Here is a 20,074-nt window from a genome sequence, read left to right on the forward strand (position 1 = left end):
CAGTAGTGGTGGATAGAGATGAAATGGGAGATTGAGGAAGATGGAGGGTTTGTGATTGTGGTCCTCAGAATCCATAAGGACATGGCCTGAATAATGTCGATTTTGATTTAAGAACCAGGAGAACGTCATTATATTGTAAATGTTCCCTTAAATAGAAGTACATAGATTTTAGTTCTTCAAGGATGGTGAACTGTTTTTGGCAGCAAGTAATAGAAGTATAAAAGCAGTAGTTTAAAAAAGTTAAGGTTTTATTTTTCTTAAATAAATTCGTAGCAGAGTCCAGTGCTGATACGGCAGCTCTCTGGTGTTGCTGAGGATCTCTCTACTCTAGTGTCTAGAATATATGGCTTTCATTCTAAGGATGCCTCATGATCACAAGTTGATTACTGCAGCTCCAACTGTTGCCTCTGTGTTGCACGAAGGAAGAGGGTGTTCAGGGCAGGAGGCAAGTCTACTCAGCTTTGTAAGGAGCTTTCTTGGCAACCATGCTCCAGCTTTTGTGTCTTACTGGCCAGAACTTACTCACTTAGTCATCCCTGCCCACAAGGACATCTGGAAAATGTTTTTGCCTGGGCCTATTGCCATTTCCCATCATAGATCAGCGGTCTGTCAGTCACAAACTTGCAGTGTCGGTAAGTGTCACTCACAATGCCTGCCGTAGTGGTGTCACTCACAGGCATGAAGACAGTAGCAAAGGAAAGGTGCAGCTGCTTTCACAACTCTGACTGGATTTTACCTCTCTGGAGAGTGTCACCCACGTTAGGGAGCCACTGGCCAGGAGGAAGCTGTGGCAAGATGTGCTGCGTCTCCTTCTTGGCATTGCCATCTTGCTGCCGTAAGTCTCTCTGTCTGTGGATAAAGTACATTAAGAAATTAGGAAGTTATATTAGGAGTTTGTGTGATCTTGCCGCGTGGCCCTAACTCAGAGTTTAACACTTGATGTAGAGATTATTTCCCCTTCATTACAGTAGAATTGTAAATATGATAGAGAAAATTTGGAAGATATCTATGGGACTTTTTATAGTCTTATCACGTTAACATAGGTACTGTTGACATTTGGTATATTTTCATTTCATCTTTTTACCCATTTAAAAATGATTTTACACTCAATATTGTACTCATTTTCTTAGTTTTCATAACCCTAATTTTAACAGCTATATGATTATCTATCTAGTAGGTATTTCCTGCTCAGCAGTTCCACTATTTTTAGTCATTTTCTTGGTTTTATAAGAAATGATGTCACCTTTGTGCATACAGTTTTTCCTCTATTTTGAGTATCTTTTGTTTAAAAAGAACTAGCAGTGTTTGATTATGGAGTTCAGCAGTGTTAATAATTTTATCAGTCTCTGCACGGTGTGCTATTTCGGACTGCCATCAGCACTGTACAAGAGGCTTACTTTCTTTGTACTCTTGTCAGCATTAATATTTTTGATTATTCAATGGATTAAAATTTACCATATGCTTTAAATTTGCATTTTTGATAACTTTGACCTTATAAATGTTTCCACATGTTAGTTGTATTTCCTCTTTTGTGAGCTGTCCATTCATGCCCTGCGCTCTTTTATGTATCATTTTTATTGCTTTTCTTGTTACTGTGATTTCTGTGAACTTTGTTTTTACTTAACATTTTTTTATTCTAAAATACACATAACAGAATTTACCATTTGAACCATTTTTGAATGTACAGCTTGGTGGCATTAGGCACATTGACAAACCATTGCCACTGTCTGTCTCCAGAAGGCTTTTCAGCTTCCCAAACTCAAGCTCTGTCCCCATTGAACACAAATTCTCTGTACTCCTTTAGCTGCCCCTGGAATGCCCATTTTGCTTTTTGTCTCTATACATTTGATGACTCTAGGACCCTCATATAAATGGAATCATATAGTATTTGTCCTTTTATGACCAGCTGATTTCACTTAGCTAGCGTCTTCAAGCTTCATCCATGTTGAAGCACGCGCCAGAATTTCCTTTCTTTTTAAGGCTGAATAATATTCCATTGTACATAGATACCACATTCTGCTTATTCTCTGGAAGCTCTCATATAATTAGGATAGCAGGCTTCTTTCGTTGTTCTATTTGCAGCAGGTTAGTTCTACTCAGTTAATTTTTTGCCTTTCTCTTTTGGTTATTTCATTTGGACATCCATAACTTTAAATTTGTATGTGGTAAAACCCATTTTCCTTTGTTTGTATTTAATCTTCATCCATCTGGGATTTATCTGGATCATCATTTCACACTGAACTTAGACCCAGAGAGAATGCAGGGAGCCAGGGTGAATCTGATTGTTGTTGGTGATGTCTTCTTACAGGTCTGTGTTTGCTTCAGGTTTAATAGGCAGCTCTTTGCTGGGAGGCAAGAAACCTTCCCAGCTGTTCTCAGAAATCTTCATACCTTCTTACCCTTTCTCTGCTGATACTTCTCCCCTCCACTCAGTTTGAATGTTTGTTTATTTCACTTGTAATTATGCTTGGGTTCCTATTCAAGATGAGAAACAACTGTATAGGTTTCTTTAGTTAATATGTTATTTCTTCTGGAATGAGATACAGTATTGGCTATTATGGCTGTTTATTGAGTGCTTCTATGTGCCCAGCCCCATTCTAAGTGTTCACAAGTATTAACTCATTTTCTAATGCCACCAACAACCTCTGAGATAGGTAATGTTATTAGGCCCATTTTTCAGATTGATAGGAGGTGCCTTAAGAGAGAGATTGTACACACTACTGTTGGCGTCTGCAGCTCTTACTCATGTGCTTTAAATGAAGGAAATTTAAAGTATTAATCACTGACATTTATGCTATTAACTGTGTTCTGGGCACTTCGCTGCTATTAGCAAGTTTAATCTCCTCAGCCCCTGAGTAGGCACATTGAAATAAATGACATGTCGTGGAGTGCTTTTTAGGTTCCCTATTTGCAGCCTGTGTGTGAGTATGACTTCATTATTCTCTCTTCCACATTTTGAGATGGCTTCCTCTCTCCCATCCAGGAATTGATGGATTCTAATTACAGTGACTAAAACTTACTTGAGGCAGCATGTTTGAACTTTGCACCAGCTATTGTGCCAGAGTTTAAAGTGCCAGGCTAGTTGGTAGGTAGATTTGCTTGCTTGTTGTTTGAAGAAGTGATACACACACAGCGCAGAATTGAAAAGGTGCTGGAAGATTTCTAGGGAGCGTGCCCCCCTCGCCTCTTTCCTGCCTAGAGGAAGCTGCCCTTACCAGTTCTTAGCCAGCTGATTGTTCATGTTCCAGGGGTGATTGTGTGTAGGCATATGGGTTAGCACACACTTTTTTTTTTTTTTGAGACGGAGTCTCACTCTGTAGCCCAGGCTGGAGTGTACTGTCACGATCTCAGCTCACTGCAACCTCCGCCTCCCGGATTCAAGCAGTTCCCCTGCCTCAAGCCTCCTGAGTAGCTAGGACCACAGGTACATGCCATCACGCCTGGCTAATTTTTGTATTTTTAGTAGAGACGGGGTTTCACTGTGTTGGTCAGACTGGTCTGAACTCCTGACCTCGTGATCCACCTGCCTCAGCCTCCTGAAGTGTTGGGATTACAGGTGTGAGCCACTGCACCTGGCTAGGACACAGTTTTATTTTACACAAATGGTAACACAGTATGCATACTGTTGTACACCTTGGATTTTGAATTAAACTTTTTTTTTTGGTTTAAATTGTAAAAAAAACCTAATACTATTTGTACCCTATTAGCCATTTTTAAGTGTACAATTCTGTAATGTTAACTGTATTCACACTGTTGCATAAGAGATTCTAGAACTTTTCCATCTTGCAAAACTGAAACTCTCTGCTCGTTGAATGAGTCCCCATTATTTCCCCTCTCCCTGCACCTTGTTTTTGTTTTTGAGATGAAATGAACTCTTGTTGCCCAGGCTGGAGTACAGTGGCACCATCTCAGCTCACTGCAACCTCTGCCTCCTGGGTTAGGCAATTCTCCTGCCTCTGCCACCCGTGTGGCTGGGATTACAGGCATGCACCACCATGCCCAGCTAATTTTTGTATTTTTGGCAGAGATGGGGTTTCCCCATGTTGACCGGGCTGATCTTGAACTCCTGATCTCAGGTGATCCACCTGCCTCTGCCTCTCAAAGTGCTGGTATTACAGGTGTGAGCCACAGCGCTCAGCCTGTTTTATTTATTTATTTATTTATTTATTTATTTATTTATTATTTATTTATTTCTGAGAGGGAGTCTCTGTGTTGTCCAAGCTGGAGTGCAGTGGCTCTTCACAGGTGCATTCATACAGCCACTACAGCCTTGAACTCCTGGGCTGGAGTGATCCTCCCACCTCAGTCTCCTGAGTAGCTAGGACTACAGGCACACACGTGGCTACCACACTTTGTTTTTTAAAAATAGTTTTTGGCCTGGCATGGTGGCTTAGGCCTGTAATCCTACCACTTTGGGAGGCTGAAGTGGGTGGATCACTTGAGGTCAGGAGTTCGAGACCAGCCTGGCCAACATGGTGAAACCCTGTCTCTACTAAAAATACAAAATTTAACTGAGTATGGCAGCATGTGCCTGTAATCCCAGCTACTCCGGAGGCAGAGGCAGGAGAATTGCTTGAATTCTAGGAGGTGGAGTCTCCCAGAGATCCGAGATTGGGCTACTGCACGAGCCTGGGTGACAGAGTGAGACTCTGTCTCAAAAAAAAAAAGTTTTCATTACAAATTGTTGAAGCAGAAGGATATTTAAGAATGTATATAGAATGAAGACACCTTTCTCTTTTTAATTTAACAATTCATCTTAGAGATTGTTTCTTCATAGAGTTTATTTTTTAAAATGGTTCCAAAGTGTTTAGTGGTGGGTATTTAGGTTGTTTCTGATCTTCTGATACAGACAGTGTTGACTTTTTACCTTTCTAAGCTACTTTGTTTTAGTTGGGTCTCTTAACCTCAGAATGTAATTTGATTTTGGTTTTGTTTTTAACCGAGAGACTTTTAGTAGTTGCATTTCCCATTTATATTTGCTGATAATTTTAGTAATAGCAACCCACTGCCATTGAACACATCTGTGTGTCCAGTACTGCTCGCAGCACATTATTTAGACCGCTTTTAATCTTTGCAACTCTCTGAGTGGGGCACTAATTACCTCCGCTTAACCCATGAGGAGAGTCAGGGAGAGAGAGGAAATAGTTTACCCAGCCTAGTAAAGTGGAAGTCTGGGATTTGATCCCAGGCAGTTTGACCTCAGATCTCTTAATCAGACTGGTGTGGCTTGCTACTGTGTGACAAATATGTTTGGTCTTAATTTAACAATTTTTTAAAAATGTTATGCTTCATATTTTTAATGTGTTTTATTTATGTATTAGTATTTTTTAACTGAAGACTTATTTTTCTCTTTGCTTTGTATTGGGTGTGTGTTCTTAGTAATAATTAAAAGGACTCATTTTTGCATATTTTAGTATAATTTGATATATTTACCCTGTATTTGTTTAGGGGTAACTATCTCCTTCCTGCTGTCATCAGTGACCAGGTTGGTATTGCCACATGTTCTTGCCTCCCCTTCCTTCTCTCCACCACCTGCTTTTGATTAATGATGTTACTCAACTTATTCCAATGTTAACATTTATAACTTTATGTTTACTAATGCCTGTGATTCTTTATCAGTTTTAAATAATGTCTTTTGATCTCACTGTAAGAGGCAAGTGTCTTTACACTGTCTCCTTTGTACACTGCTCAACTTGATACCATTTTTTCTGTTAAAATTTATAACATTTACATTCTGTTCTTAATTCCCAGAAAATAAAAGTCTTTTTTTTTTGAGACAGAGTCTCACTCCATTGCCCAGGTAGGAATTCAGTGGTGCAATCTCAGCTCACTGCACCCTCTGCTTCCCAGGTTCAAGCAATTCTCCTGCCTCGGCATCCCAAGTAACTGGGACTACAGGTGCCCACCACCATGCCTGGCTAATTTTTGTATTTTTAGTAGAGATGGGGTTTCCCCATGTTGGCCAGGCTGGTCTCGAACTCTTGACTTCAGGTGATCCGCTCACCTCAGCCTCCCAGAGTGCTGGGATGACAGGCCTGAGCCACCGCGCCCGGCCGAAGAACAGTCTTTATTCTTACATCTTAAATGGCTTCATTGCTCGCTGTAAGTCTTTGCTGGACTTTCTGCTTCTTCTTGGTTGGATAAAGTTTATCCTCTAATAGTTCATGAACCCGTACGTTTGGCTCATGGGAATGAAATTTTCCAAGTTCTTAACGTGTTTAAGGGTAAATATTTTTTCTCCTTAGTATTTTGTTTTATTGTTTTGTTTTTTTAATTGACACATAATAATTGTGCCTATTTATGGGGTACAGAGTGAAGTTTTGATACATGTAATGTGTGATTATCAGATCAGGGGAATTAGCATATCCATCGTCTCAAATATTAGATATTTTGATTTTGTAACATACTTGACTGACACTGTGGCCAGATGTAGAATTCTTGGGTTGTACCTTCTTCCCTTGAAGACTCTTAAGTGTGGCCGCATGCGTCCTAGTGTTAAATGTAGCAGTGTTGAAGGCTGAGGCTGACTGTACTTTCCCTGTCGTAGGGGTGTATTAGTCTACTCGGCTGCTGTAATTTTGTTTATATCACAGGTTGGGTGGCTTAAACAGCAGACAGTTCGTGATTTTCTCGCAGTTCTGGAGGTTAGAAGTCCAAGATCAAGGTCCGTCGGGGTTGGCTCCTGGTGCGGCCCTCTTCCTGGCTTATATGTGGTCACCTTTCCTGCTGTGTCCTTACAGGCCTTTCCCCTGAGTGTAGAGTGGGGAGAGAATAGGAGAGAGAGATTGATTTCTGGTGGCTCTTCCTCTTCTTAGAAGACCTTCCTCCAGTCCCGTCAAATTAGGGCCCCACCCCTATGACCTCAGGTAACCGTGATGACCTCTTGAAAGGCCCTGTTTCCAACTATAATACAGTGGGAGTTAGGGCTTTAATCTATGGATTGGAGGTGGGGGGAGCACAGTTCATTCGTAATAAAGGGTAATGTATACGTTTTACCCAAAGGTGCAGGGACTTTTTGTTTTTTCAGTTTTCAATATGAGATGTAGACCCATATTTGTTGACAAGGAAAAATGTTCATAGTATATTGTTGAATGACAAAAATCAGGTTTATTTATTCTTTTTCTGTTTCTGTTTCTGTCATTGCCTCCTGTTTGATGATGGTTATTTTAAAATAGATACTTGGATTCTTGGAAATGTCTTTGGAAATTCTTGGGAATTTTTATCTGCTTTGTTTTAATATTTTTCCAGATACGTTTTTTTCTTTTTTTCTTTCTTTTTGGAGACAGCATCTTGCTCTGTCACCCAGGTCGGAGTGCAGTGTCACAATCTCGGTTCACTGTAGCCTTCACCTCCAAGGCTCAAGTGGTCCTACCTCAGCCCCCCGAGTAGCTGGGATCACAGGCATGTGCCACCACACTTGGCTGACTTTTAAATTTTTTGTAGAGGTGGGGTCTCGACCACTTTGCCCAGGCTGATCTCAAACTCCTGGACTCAAGTGATTCTCCCTCCTCAGCCTCCTAAAGTGCTAGGATTATAGATGTGAGCTACCCACCTGCCCCTAGATAGGCGTTTTTTTGTCTGCCATTTGTTTTTCCTATTTTCTCTGTCCGTTTTCTTTTTCTTTGAGTGTTTTTATATCACTGTTGGCTGGCTTCTTTGTGCCCCTTACTCGTCTCTGAATGAGCAGAGTTCTTCTGAACTAATGGTGTGTGGGTAGGCTGGGGAGGTCCTGGGCAGCGTCTGGGGGAAGCTGTGCTCTGCCCTGGGCTCCTCCCTTGCCACTGGACTGTAAGGGTGCTTGGCCTCACCTTGCCTGCTCTGCCACCCTGTGGTTCCTCACACCCGGCCTGTCCTGAGCAAGGGCTTGCTGCTCCTCTGGCTCTCCTTTGCTGAGACCTGAAGTCACTGGTTTGCCTTTGGTGTCCTCACTCGTGTTGGTTGTGTTTTCACAGCCCTTGGCAGCTTGCTTCTGGGATATTCAGTTTCATGGTGTTCAGGTGTTACGTTGTTGAAGACAGAGTTTCTTTTTCTGTAACTCCTTCTTACTTTGGGTGGGTGATAAGAACAGAAACCTTCAGAGAGGTCTTTGCTCTGCCATCTTAAAGCTTTTAAGGCCCACAGCCAGATTTCTTTAACACACTTTGGGCGTCCTCTATCTCTAAAATCAGGGAGTTGTATAATGTCCTTGCCAACATACTTTCTGGTTAACCTGTTTATGGTTCTGATATATTTACATGAAATTTGGGCAAATACTAAATATAGTGAATGTTTTCTTACAGACAGAGCCTCCACTCAATACACCGGAAAACAGAGAGTATCTTGCAGAAATTATGTTTGAATCATTTAACGTACCAGGACTCTACATTGCAGTTCAGGTAAAAGCAGTTGTTTTTGTGATTCCTGAAGCACCTGAGCTGTCTAATAGTGGAAGCAATGGCATTTCCCAAGGTTCCCCACTGGAAGACTGCACTGTGCGCCCTTCCTTTTTCCACTCCCTCCCCCGCCCCCATGCCATTCAGGACTGCAGGGAACGTGTCCCGTGACTTTTCTTTTCATATTTATGCCGATTTTTGGTATAGACGTCGTCTGGCTCTTTTTACATGCATTAAAGTCTAATGCATTTTTGTCTGGGTGACAAGATATAGGTGTAGACGTGCTTCTTCCTTTGGCATCTCTGACTTACTTTGATCAGAAAAACAAAATAAATACCTTTAGAGGTTTCCCCTTTCTGATTTTGGGCTCTTATGAGTCCCGGTGTACTTGATTCTGAGGGGCCCTGTGTTTCCATGAGCTCGCAGAACTTGTTCTGAAGCTACGGTTCTTGGTATGATGGTTTTTGGTTGCGTTTGGTCGCATTTGGTCATTATTTGCCTGCCACCTTATAGAAGGGAATTGACTGAAATTTTGGGGAATAAATGAGATGGGTGTTGCCCAAGTGTTTCCTGCATACTACTAGTCCCTTCTAAGGAGGAGGAGGAGGAAGGGTTCCATAGAAAGATGGATTTGGGCGGTGCTGCATCCTGCAGCTTTCTCAGGCTGATTCACAGTGCCTGTCAGCACAGTCTAGGCTCTGAGGATTCCTGTGTCGAAATCTATGTATTCTAGCACTTCCAAATTCATTTAACTACAGATCTTCCCCCTGGCTGTTGTTTGTATTCCATGGGATAGGGAAACACTTTAGGAGACCTAAGGCTGGTGGTTCTCAAAGTGGTCTGTGCAGCAAGTTTACCTGGAGAATGGTTTTTAGAAGTACAGATTTTGGGCTTCATCTTCGAGCAGGGTTTTCCACCCTCAGTGCTTTGGGCTGGGTAGTCCTGTGTTGTGGGCGCTGCACTGTGCATTGCAGGAGGCTTAGCAGCATCCCTGGCCTCTGCCCACTAGAAGACAGCAGCCCCACCTCAAGCCTCCCCGCCCCGACAAAGAAAATGGTACCAGACATTGCCAGATGTTCCCTTTGGGGCAACATTTTCTTTGGTTGAAAAATTACCCTGTACCTTCCAGATGAGAATTTCTGGGTGTGAGGCCTAGTAGTCTGTATTTTAAACAACTCCACAAGTGACCTCATTGCCAATCTGTGGCCCCACACTGGAAACCAGTGAATTAGAAATTAAAATCTTATGATTCTATAATGAAATATCTTTTTCACTGGCTTTTCTTTGCAAAACTTCAGGTTTCTTTTCTTTTCTTTCATTTTTGAGACAAGGTCTCACTGTGTTGTCCAGGCTGGAGTGCAGTGGTGCAATTATGGCTCACTCTAGCTGCAACCTTCTGGGCTGAAGGGATCCTCACACCTCAGCCTCCCAAGTAGCTGGGAGTACAGGTGCGTGCCACCATGCCTGGCTAATTTTTGTGTTACTTGTAGAGATGGGGTTTCACCATGTTGCCCAGGCTGGTCTCGAACTCTTGGGCTCAAGTGATCTGCCTACCTTGGCTTCCCAAAGTGTTGTGATTATAGGCATGAGCCACCACATTCAGCCAGGTTTCTTTATTGAAAACTTGACTCCTATAGTTTTAAGTCTCAGCATTTTCATGTTAGTTGTCCAAGCCTGAATTGGAATTTGAGGGACAGGGGTCAGAGGATGGATAGGAAAAGGAAAGAGTTACTCAGCCGTATTTAGTAAGAGAGTTTGTTGATTGGACCTGGAAGGAGCCCACAGATGCTTTAGAAAGTTTGCATGTGTGAGTGGTTTCCATGTCTTTTCTCCAGGCAGTGCTGGCCTTGGCGGCATCTTGGACATCTCGACAAGTGGGTGAACGTACGTTAACGGGGATAGTCATTGACAGCGGAGATGGAGTCACCCATGTTATCCCAGTGGTAAGCAGAATAGTTAATGTATATATGTCTCTGTAGGCTTAACACCTGATTCGAGGTAAGGATGGAAATAAAAAAAAAGCAGCCTTCTGCAATGAAAATACATTTCAGATGATAGTTATACTTAGAAAAGGTAATAAAAGTTTTTTTATTTTTTTGCCACCTTATATAAGGGAATTGACTAAATTCCCCAAGTATGTGGGAAAGAATGAAAAAGATGGCCAATTATTGTGGCTTTGGCAATTTTAAATTCATGGTGGCATATTTCTACAGTCAGAATGTCAGAGAATGTCCAGGATGTCTCTGGATCTACAGAGCCTGTTACACCATGGGTGTAACATCAAAAGAACATTTTCTGGAGTTATCATTCTGACGTGTTGGGAGATAGATACCATGTTGGATGTTCGATTTGTAGGTGCAGTGCATGGCCATTGGAAGGAGCACATCTGTGTTCTGTGAAAAGATGTGAACTGCAACCAGCTCAGGCTTGGAAAAATTGCTTCTTGTTTTAAAAATTTGTTTAAGGGCCGGGCGCGGTGGCTCACGCCTATAATCCCAGCACTTTGGGAGGCCCAGGCGGGCAGATCACCTGAGGTCGAGAGTTCGAGACCTGCCTGACCAACATGGAGAAACCCTCTCTCTACTAAAAATACAAAATTAGCCGGGTGTGGTGGCGCATGCCTGTAATCCCAGCTACCTGGAAGGCTGAGGCAGGAGAATCGCTTGAACCTGGGAGGCGGAGGTTGCAGTGAGCCGAGATCGTGCCATTGCACTCCAGCCTGGGCAACAAGAGCGAAACTCCGTCTCAAAAAAAAAAAGGTTATTTAAAAGCCAAGAATGGGAGATTGTACATTTTGGCTTGCAGAAGGCTCTGCAGTACCACTTTTTGGTTTTAGATAAGTGATTCCTAATTTGGGTCTCAAGAGATCTCTGAATTTTCTTTGGGTCCAATGGACTATTTAAAGGAATTATCTTAAATTCATGTTTTTGGAAAATGTATCGGAAGTGTCTGAAGAAGGTATTCAGAGGGAAGTCAGACTCATCCTGGTCTTTCTCCTGTGAGGTCTCCTCCTCAGGAACCACCATTGCTAGTTACTTCTGTTATGTTACAGATGTGTTTCTGCATATGTATATGGGGGTGTGTGTATGTGTATATTTTTACATACACACACAGCTCTTTTAAAATGCAAATTAGGATTTTCAAAAACCATTTAATTGAAACAATAGTCACCGTTTCATTTTGAGAGGTGATGGGATGATGTACTAATACTAATGCCTTTAATTCCCTGCAGGTTAGCAGTCACTGCAGTGGAAAGGCTTCATGGTCCATGTACCTACAGTGAGGGAGAAAAAAGCCACCCTCCCGCGCCCGTGCCTTGTAGTCCTGGCCATGGTCCTTCCCGTGGGGAGGAGAGGTGGCTGCCCTGCCCTGTGAAGTGTGCTCTAGACTTGAGCCTCCTTCAAGCCAGTGTCAGCACTCCTTTCTGTGGATCCCGAGAAGAGTTAGTGCCCTGGATGCAGAGCACTCACTGAGAACTCAGGCCGCTGTTTACTCAGAGAGCTGCGCTGCTGAGATCCAAGATGAGGCTTCTAGGCCCCTGGCCTGCACCCCCTTTGGTTCTTTGCCTATTTCTTGTGTCTGATTTAGGAAAAGGAAAGAAAATATATTTCACAGCATGTCCAGGCCCACCAAGAAAGCTGTTTGAAAAGATTTTTTATCGTATCTTAGTTCAGTTTTTCCCCCAGTTATAAAAATTACATTTGTCATTGAAAATTGGGATAAAATAGAAAAATTTGAAGAAATAAAATTACGTGTAAAGCCACCCAAAGACCTGTATTATACCTTTATTTGTATAGTCTTTAAGCTCTTTTTCTTTTTTTTTTGGAGATGGAGTTTCACTCTTGTTGCCCAGGCTGGAGTGCAATGACACAACCCGGCTCACTGCAACCTCTGCCTCCTGGGTTCAAGTGATTCTCCTGCCTCAGCCTCCTGAGTAGCTGGGATTACAGGCATGCGCCACCATGCCCGGCTAATTTTGTATTTTTAGTAGAGATGGGGTTTCTCCATGTTGGTCAGGCAGGTCTCAAACTCCGGACCTCAGGTGATCCGCCCATCTTGGCCTCCCAAAGTGCTGGGATTACAGGCATGAGCCACCGTGCCCAGCCTGAGCTCTTTTTTTAAGACACATGTCACACGTACACACTTTAAACACAGTTGGAATGTCTCGTGTCTGGTTTGGGATTCTATATCTAATACAATCCTAAAGTTATATTTTGCATATTAGTTTAACCCTAATTTTTTTCTCTTGTGATTAAATATTCTGTGAAAATACATTTAAGAGGTACATAATTTATTTTTCTGTTGTTGGACATGTATCTTGTTTTAATATTTATACCACTGTCATGAGCTGATATTTATTTAACAGTATTTTAGAAGATATTACATGTAATGCATAGAATGTGGTAATTTTGAATAGTTTATGTGTTAGAAAGCTAATATTATTTTATGGGTTTAAGTTGATTTTTAATAATTTGTACATATCTTTTATCTCCATCTTAAAATACTTTACAAATACTTGGACTCTACAGAAAGGCTAAATCTTTTTTTGCTTCTAGAAGTTAGGTACATCAGAAAAAAACCATAGGAGGAATTCAGTAAGTTGTCCTTGCAACTTTACTGGTGACTAGATGCAACTATTAGAATGAATACATGTGTAAAATGAAGTCAGCGTTTCACTTCTGTTCCCTTCTGTCTCACTTGGGGAGTGTGGCACAGAAGCTGTGATTGCTGTAACATGAAACCTGAGGGTCTTTACCGGATGATCCAGCGGTAGGCGTTGTCCACTCTGACGGTCAGCATCCTGCTCACCCCTGTAGAACAAGCTGGATGTGTGTCCAAGCCTGTGGCTCCTGTGGCAGGTCTGTGCCCACAGGAAGGCTGATGAGGGAGCTTTGGACCCATCATTGCTGTGGGCATGTGGACACTTGACACCAGTCCTGCCATTGATCGGCCCAGGTGATGGTCACCCTCCTTTCCTGGTCCCTCACAGACATGCCTTCACTGGCTCAGGGAGGCAGTGGAATGAGAGGTTCCCCACCCCCAAAACCAGTGCTATGTGCTCGACACACACAGTTTCATCTGAACTGTATTATTGGCCCCTGCAGGGTATTGTTTGCCCCATATGATGGACAAATGCGCTGAGGCTGAAGCATGTGAAACTTGCAAATGTGGAGCCGGAATTGGAGTCCAGGTTGTTAGAATCTAAGCCCTGTGTATTAACCAAATTGCTGACTTTTAAACATAAGTAGATACATAGTTGGCTTAACAATTTATAAATAAAACGTTCTCCTTTTTGTTAGGGAAAAAAACCTATTGGGTTTAGTGTTCTCACAGACAGCATTACTTTTTGGAAATGAACTCTCCTATGTGTTTTTGCTTTTCATATTCCTAATGAAGACATCATTTTGGTTGCTTTCGGAGAGCGTCCGATTATTGGAGTAATCTGGAAGTTTGAATAGAAATGGAATTGCGTACGCAGTCATTTTGAAAGACCTTCTGTACCGAGCTTGCAGCGGGTGGGGGTTCTGTAAATGCTTGTTAATGCTGTGAGGGGCAGACAGGGAGGCTGAGACAGGAAACCTTGTGAGTCCAGGCTGCTCTCCACTACAGAATCACTGACAGCTGTTTTGCCTCCTCTTCTTCCCTAGGCAGAAGGTTATGTTATTGGAAGCTGCATCAAACACATCCCGATTGCAGGTAGAGATATTACGTATTTCATTCAACAGCTGCTAAGGGAGAGGGAGGTGGGAATCCCTCCTGAGCAGTCACTGGAGACAGCAAAAGCCATTAAGGTAAAAACAGATGGGAAACCGGCCGGTTTGGGGGTGAGAGAGATGGTGTTCTGGATACTTCCCCTCGGTGCCATCATCCCTGCTCCTCCTTTCCTTCCTCTCCCCTTCCCATGAGTGTGGGGCTTGATTTGTTTTACCCCTTGAGTTAAGTGGGCTGAAGATGTAAAGCTTAACCTCTTCCAAACTAGATGCTCTGAGGTTCCAGCTGTCACTGAGAACAGCTTAGGAGCTGGTGCAGTGTACCAGCATGCAGAGGTGCATTGTTCAGCTGGAACCTCACTGCCAGAGCCTCAGCTACCAGAGCGCTCCTTCCATACGGCCTCCATGCTTCGCTGTAGAATCAGGAGGCGACCGCAGCAGCAGAACACTGCCACCCTAGAATCCAGAGCTATTGCACAAAATTCACACACAGGTGTGGGTGTGACGTGTGGCCATAAGCATCTCCTTCCTTTACTGCACAGTTTCTGAGTGTAGTGGAGCTTGAGGGGGGTGAGCCTGACACCCACCCTTCTCCTCACTGCCTTCCTCCCTTCTCAGCACCTCGTAACTGAGGCTGCTTGAAGGAAAGGAAGCATCAGAGATGATTCCTGAGGTGTTTTTAGGACAGGAAGCACTGGCATGGGGCAGGCTCTGCAGTTGGGTATGACCTGCCCTGCTTTACCTGGAACCAGAAATTCCTGGGAAGGGGGCTCTCAGTGCTGAAACGGTGACATGGGGAAGACGTGGTCCCTTCCATCTCAGGGGAAGGTTTCCTGAGGTATCATTAGACATTCTTTTTTAGACTAAAATTTTTCCTAAGGGGTTACCGTCACCTTTCCTTGCCTTTCCTCAGTGGAAGAATATTTGACTATTTGATCCAAGCTCCCTTGCCACTCCAAATCTGTTAGAAATGTAAGTCAGAAAGGAGCCCCTTCATAGGGGCTCACACCTATAATCCTAGGACTTTGGGAGGCCGAGGCAGGAGCATTACTTGAGGCCAGGGGTTCGAGACCAGCCCAGGCAATATAGCGAGATCTCGCCTCTATTTCAAGAAAAAAAAAAAAAAAAAAGAATTGAGCCTCTTGTTATTGATGCCCAGGGTCCACTCCAGTGGGTCTGAGTCCTTCCTATTTCCACCGGCACTGCTAAGGAGGGGCTTTCCTGACCCTCATGCTGGGCCTTAAACTCTCCTCAGGGCTGTTGGAGTTCCAATTTGGACCCTGAAATCTGGGCTGGTGTGCTCGATGTGACTGTGTGTCACCGTCCTATGAAGGCTGGGAGTAAAAGAGACTCCGTTCGTAGCCTCTAAATCAGCTACCCTGGCCCTGCTGTGTGGGGTAGCCCTGTTAGTTCTTGCCTCACTTCTCTCTTTAAAGGAACAGATCCCGAAAGGTGTGGTTTAGAGCTCCCCCTGCTGCCCTTTACTGCCATGGCCTTCTGTGGTTGTGAGCAGGCCTGAGGGAGTGTGTGCTGTGAACACACCACCTTTGCAGCATGAATCCTGAACCTTAAGATTAAGCCTGTTACTCTGCACCCAACTCCATGGAAGCATTTCATAGGCAGCATTTGAGTTAAGTAAGCTGAGATGCTGTGGGATGTTGACCAGGCCTGTGAGGAGAACTGAATGCCTTTGTCTGCAGTCTTGGTTGATTTGAGGTTGTCATCAGCTGACCCTGTTTCTCTGTGTCATCAAGGAACACAGGGTTGTGTAACACTTCTTGCCTGTCAGTCTTCTTAAAATTCTGCTAGAGTATATCCAAGATACCCAGAAGATGGCATTAGAATATGTTTCAGGGATGCTAAGAAACTTTAAACTTAATACCACAAGAACGTCTTTGGAGGTCCTTGAGAGAACCATTCCTTCCACGGTGTGCTGAGTGCCAGCTGGGCAGCCCACCTGGTGCTTCCCATAGGCAGCGAGTACCTGGGGGTCACCTGCTGCTTTGCTGAGGCCAGCTCTGAGGACACGTATCAACACAAAGGTGTCCAAGAATATTAATCTCACCAGATACTTAGGAAACACTTCGCATCCCTCAGGCTGCCTGTCGGTGCAGGGCGGGAATCGTTAGCAGGTTCTCTCGCAGCAGCAGCATCCTGGCAGCTCCAGTCCTCCCACCTGACTCTGCTTTTCCTTTATTCCCTGGGACCTATCACTTTATAACCTACCATGTCATTTACCTGTTATGGTTGCTTCTTGTTGTCTGACTCCCAGCTGGAGTGTAATCTCAGCAGGGATCTGTGTGTGTTTCGCTCACTTGTGTCTCCCAAGTGCCTAGACAGTAAATCTGTGTTGATTGAGGGACTTAGAATACCCAGTCAACAAGGTACACTATGTCTAGGCAAAGAGATGGTGTCAGTGGAGCCGATGACAGTGCTGTGGCCAGCTCCACACCAGATTAACAACCAGCAGGTTGACAGTGGCCACCCGGCTTGTGGATGCTGGGACCGAAAGAAGCCTCTGCAGTCAGGTGTTAGGGTGTAAACAGTGCTGCTCTTGGTAGGTGAGGCTGCAGCACGGGTCCGCTGGTCCAGTGTGGACAACAGTGAGGTGCCAGGGCAGGCCATAGGGGGCACCTGAGAGGAACAAGGCAAGACGTGCTTTCTAGACACCTGTAGACATCATTTCAGATATGGTAGTGATAGAATTGGATAGACCAAGGCTGAGATTAATAGCTGAGTTGCAGAGAAAGCAGACTTACCTGTCCAGAGTCCAAGTGTAACCATGTCTAGTATGAAAGACGATGGAATGTGAGACTTGACACATATCCACACTGGAGTGATGGTGGGGGTGGTTCTGATCCCAGGGCGTGTTTAGTGCATGGGGTTCCTGGTTATTTGTCTGAGGGCAGAGACACTGGGCAGTTGTTAATGCCTGGCAACATCTCTGTGTGTGTATGCAGGAGAAATACTGTTACATTTGCCCTGATATAGTCAAGGAATTTGCCAAGTATGATGTGGATCCCCGGAAGTGGATCAAACAGTACACGGGTATCAATGCAATCAACCAGAAGAAGTTTGTTATAGACGTTGGTTATGAAAGGTTCCTGGGACCTGAAATATTCTTTCACCCGGAGGTAAGATGTTTCCTTTTGTGTGTGCTCAAGTGTGTGGGATGGAGCGGTACTGCCACCCAGCGTGCAGAAAGAGCATTTCACAGCAAAGGGCCTGTGAGCAGGGCGGCCGTCGTTCCGTCTCCCCGCATCCTCCGTGCCGTTTGTCTGCTTGACAGATTGTTTGGTTTGCCTCTCCTCTTGGCTGTCTGTGTTAATAATTAAAGATGGGTTATACCACAAATAGTTAGGAAGACTTATAGGAGCAATAGACGATAATAGAATTAAAAGTAATCTTCAAGGGTTGTGGGTGGTCACATGCTAGTATTACGAGTAGCTATAATCTCAAGGACTGTATGGAGGTTGCCTGTGCCTCAGAGTGGGGTAACATATAACCTTTCCATCTTTGGTGATTGCCCTTCCTAACTTCTAATTTTAACCCTGGACAGTTGATCCTGCTCTGTTCCCTGCTGCAAGTTAGGTTAATCTTCTGTCTAAGGCCAGCATTTCTGTTATTTAGATAATCTTAAGAATTAGAAATGTCATCATTTTAACTAGTAGTTGTAAGGAATTATTAGTACTTTTGCAGAAAGCAGTAATTAAGAGGCACATTTTAAGATTTACATATAATGCATTTTATTTATCTTTTGATGTATATTCCTGGCTAATTCAGTTTTATTCGGTAGGTGGGTTACAAGCTGCTGTTTGGTTTTAGATGTGTATATGGCTGTTTTGTGCAGAGAAACAGCATGGAAAGTATACCTCACTAGTAATCCGAAGAATAAAACGATGGCAGTGATAATCCAGCGAGTGCCCGCTTTTAATCTATGGATTTGAAGTGGACATAGAGCGGTCAAATGCCCAGTGAACAGCTTGTGAGCCCCTGAGTGGCCTCCTCCTTCCTCTGAGAGTGCACATTCAAGCTTTGCTTGATTTTTAACATATTTCAAATGAAACGTAATTGAGTGGACGCTTATTTAACTCATGGAATTGAATCTAAGGCTGTTTATTCAATAACGTGATTATCATGTGGATTGTTTCATTTTAAACAAACACTTCTCGTTAAACAAAACACTTCCCTCCATCTTCTAGACCAGGTTTAATTAATCTTTCATTGAACCTGTTTCTTTTTCCTTATATCCTGATTTTCTCATAATACGAATGTTGTCAAATGATATGTCAAACTCACGTTTCTCACTGCGTGTCACGTGGATCGTGCACATACTTTCCACTGCTCTTATAGGCTGAATCACTATGTGTTCATGGTGTGGGGATGGTCTGTCTTTGATACTGTTGGTATTTTTTCTTCACTAAATCCATACATTTTATCTCATGAGGAGAAATATGTCATCACCACCCCACGCACACGTAGTCACGTGGGATTCCTTTGACATATCCTTCATTCCAGTGTGAATTCTTTTAAGTTATAATAAATTGTATGTTAAAGTTACTTTAAAAAAAGTGTTCATGTTGTTCTATTTGAGAGAAATGTGTAATGTTTCTTTTCTATTGATATACAATTCAGTTTGCCAACCCAGACTTTATGGAATCCATCTCCGACGTTGTTGATGAAGTCATACAGAACTGCCCCATTGATGTGCGGCGTCCGCTGTATAAGGTATAAGCTGCGTGGGTAAGGTACTTTATTTCATTCCACAATTAAAGGCCCATCATTCTTAGAAGACGGTATTACTATTTATTACTAGTAGATATTCCTGTTTGACCTTGTGTTTCCCAGGATCTGTTAAACACAGTATAATTGTAAGAGAAAATGGAAATGACTCAGTTAACTAGAATTTTTATTTTATTTTATTTTATTTTGGAGACGGAGTCTTGCTCTGTCACCCAGGCTGGAGTGCAGTGGTGCGATCTTGGCTCACTGCAACCTCTGCCCCCTGGGTTAAAGCAATTCTTCTGCCTCAGCCTCCTGAGTAGCTGGGACTACAGGTGCATGTAGTCCCACCATGCCCAGCTAATTTTTTTTTTTTGTATTTCAGTAGAGACAGGGTTTCACCATGTTGCCTAGGCTGGTCTCAAACTCCTGGGCTCAGGCAATCCACCCACCTCGACCTCCCAAAGTGCTGGGATTACAGGCATGAGCCACCGTGCCCGGCTGACTGGAAGTATTTAAGTATCGTAAATATATTTTATTATTATCTGACAAGATATGTTTTAAGTTTAACAGTTTTAGCCACACATATTGATTGAAAGTAAGAGCGATACTCTCTCCCATGCTTTCCGTGAACTCCTTTGATTTCGTTTTATGCATATGTGGGTTTAGTGCCGATGTGGTGTTGTCAGATGGAAGTTAGAACCCAAGATGGGACAGTCCGATAGAATATGCTCGTGTATTTTTTTTTCCCAAAATTCTTTGATTGCAGGGAATTTTGAAACCTGGAATGAGGAAAATCTAGTCTATGTGATTATTGAGTAAAAAGAAGTCCTGCTGACAGCCAGAGATGGCGAGCAGGTGGTGATGGGCAGTTAGCCTTCCTGCACCTTTAATCAGTGTTTGCTTGAGGGAGTCGTGCCGTCAGTTCAGTGGCATGACTCACTCGCCTCATTCAGACTCAGGTTGCTGAACTGTACAGAGAAGAGAATCAGGCTCAACAGACAGCACTCAGCATTGCGTCACCTGTACCGTGCAATACTTTGTAGCTTTTAAAAAGAATGAGGTAAATCAATATAAATTCAGATGAAAAGATAGCTACAGTATAAAGTGAGAAAGGAACTTGTAAAATTTACATATATTTCATTTGATATAAAATATAGTTTGCATATTTTTTGAACTATGTATGCTAAACTCTTAAATAAAATATCTTTGGGGTAGAATGATGGGTAAGTTTTACTTGCTCCATTTTGTGTTTTAAAGTTGTTTGAA

At 43.1% G+C, this 20,074-nt stretch overlaps 1 protein-coding gene across 1 annotated transcript in view; it reads left to right on the forward strand.

The window, feature by feature from the left end:
- ACTR3B (actin related protein 3B) overlaps window positions 1-18,817 on the forward strand; it is a 69,523-nt gene extending 50,706 nt beyond the window's left edge. Inside the window, exons 5-9 of the mRNA XM_026447011.1 lie at window positions 8,280-8,375; window positions 10,208-10,315; window positions 14,021-14,164; window positions 17,044-17,217; window positions 18,719-18,817. Of these exons, the coding sequence (XP_026302796.1) occupies window positions 8,280-8,375; window positions 10,208-10,315; window positions 14,021-14,164; window positions 17,044-17,217; window positions 18,719-18,817 (621 nt within the window). The remainder of the gene's footprint in view (window positions 1-8,279; window positions 8,376-10,207; window positions 10,316-14,020; window positions 14,165-17,043; window positions 17,218-18,718) is intronic.
- Window positions 18,818-20,074: the final 1,257 nt, after the last annotated feature.

Source organism: Piliocolobus tephrosceles, chromosome 8 (assembly GCF_002776525.5).
Source record: "Piliocolobus tephrosceles isolate RC106 chromosome 8, ASM277652v3, whole genome shotgun sequence".
NCBI classification, from domain to species: Eukaryota; Metazoa; Chordata; class Mammalia; order Primates; family Cercopithecidae; genus Piliocolobus; species Piliocolobus tephrosceles.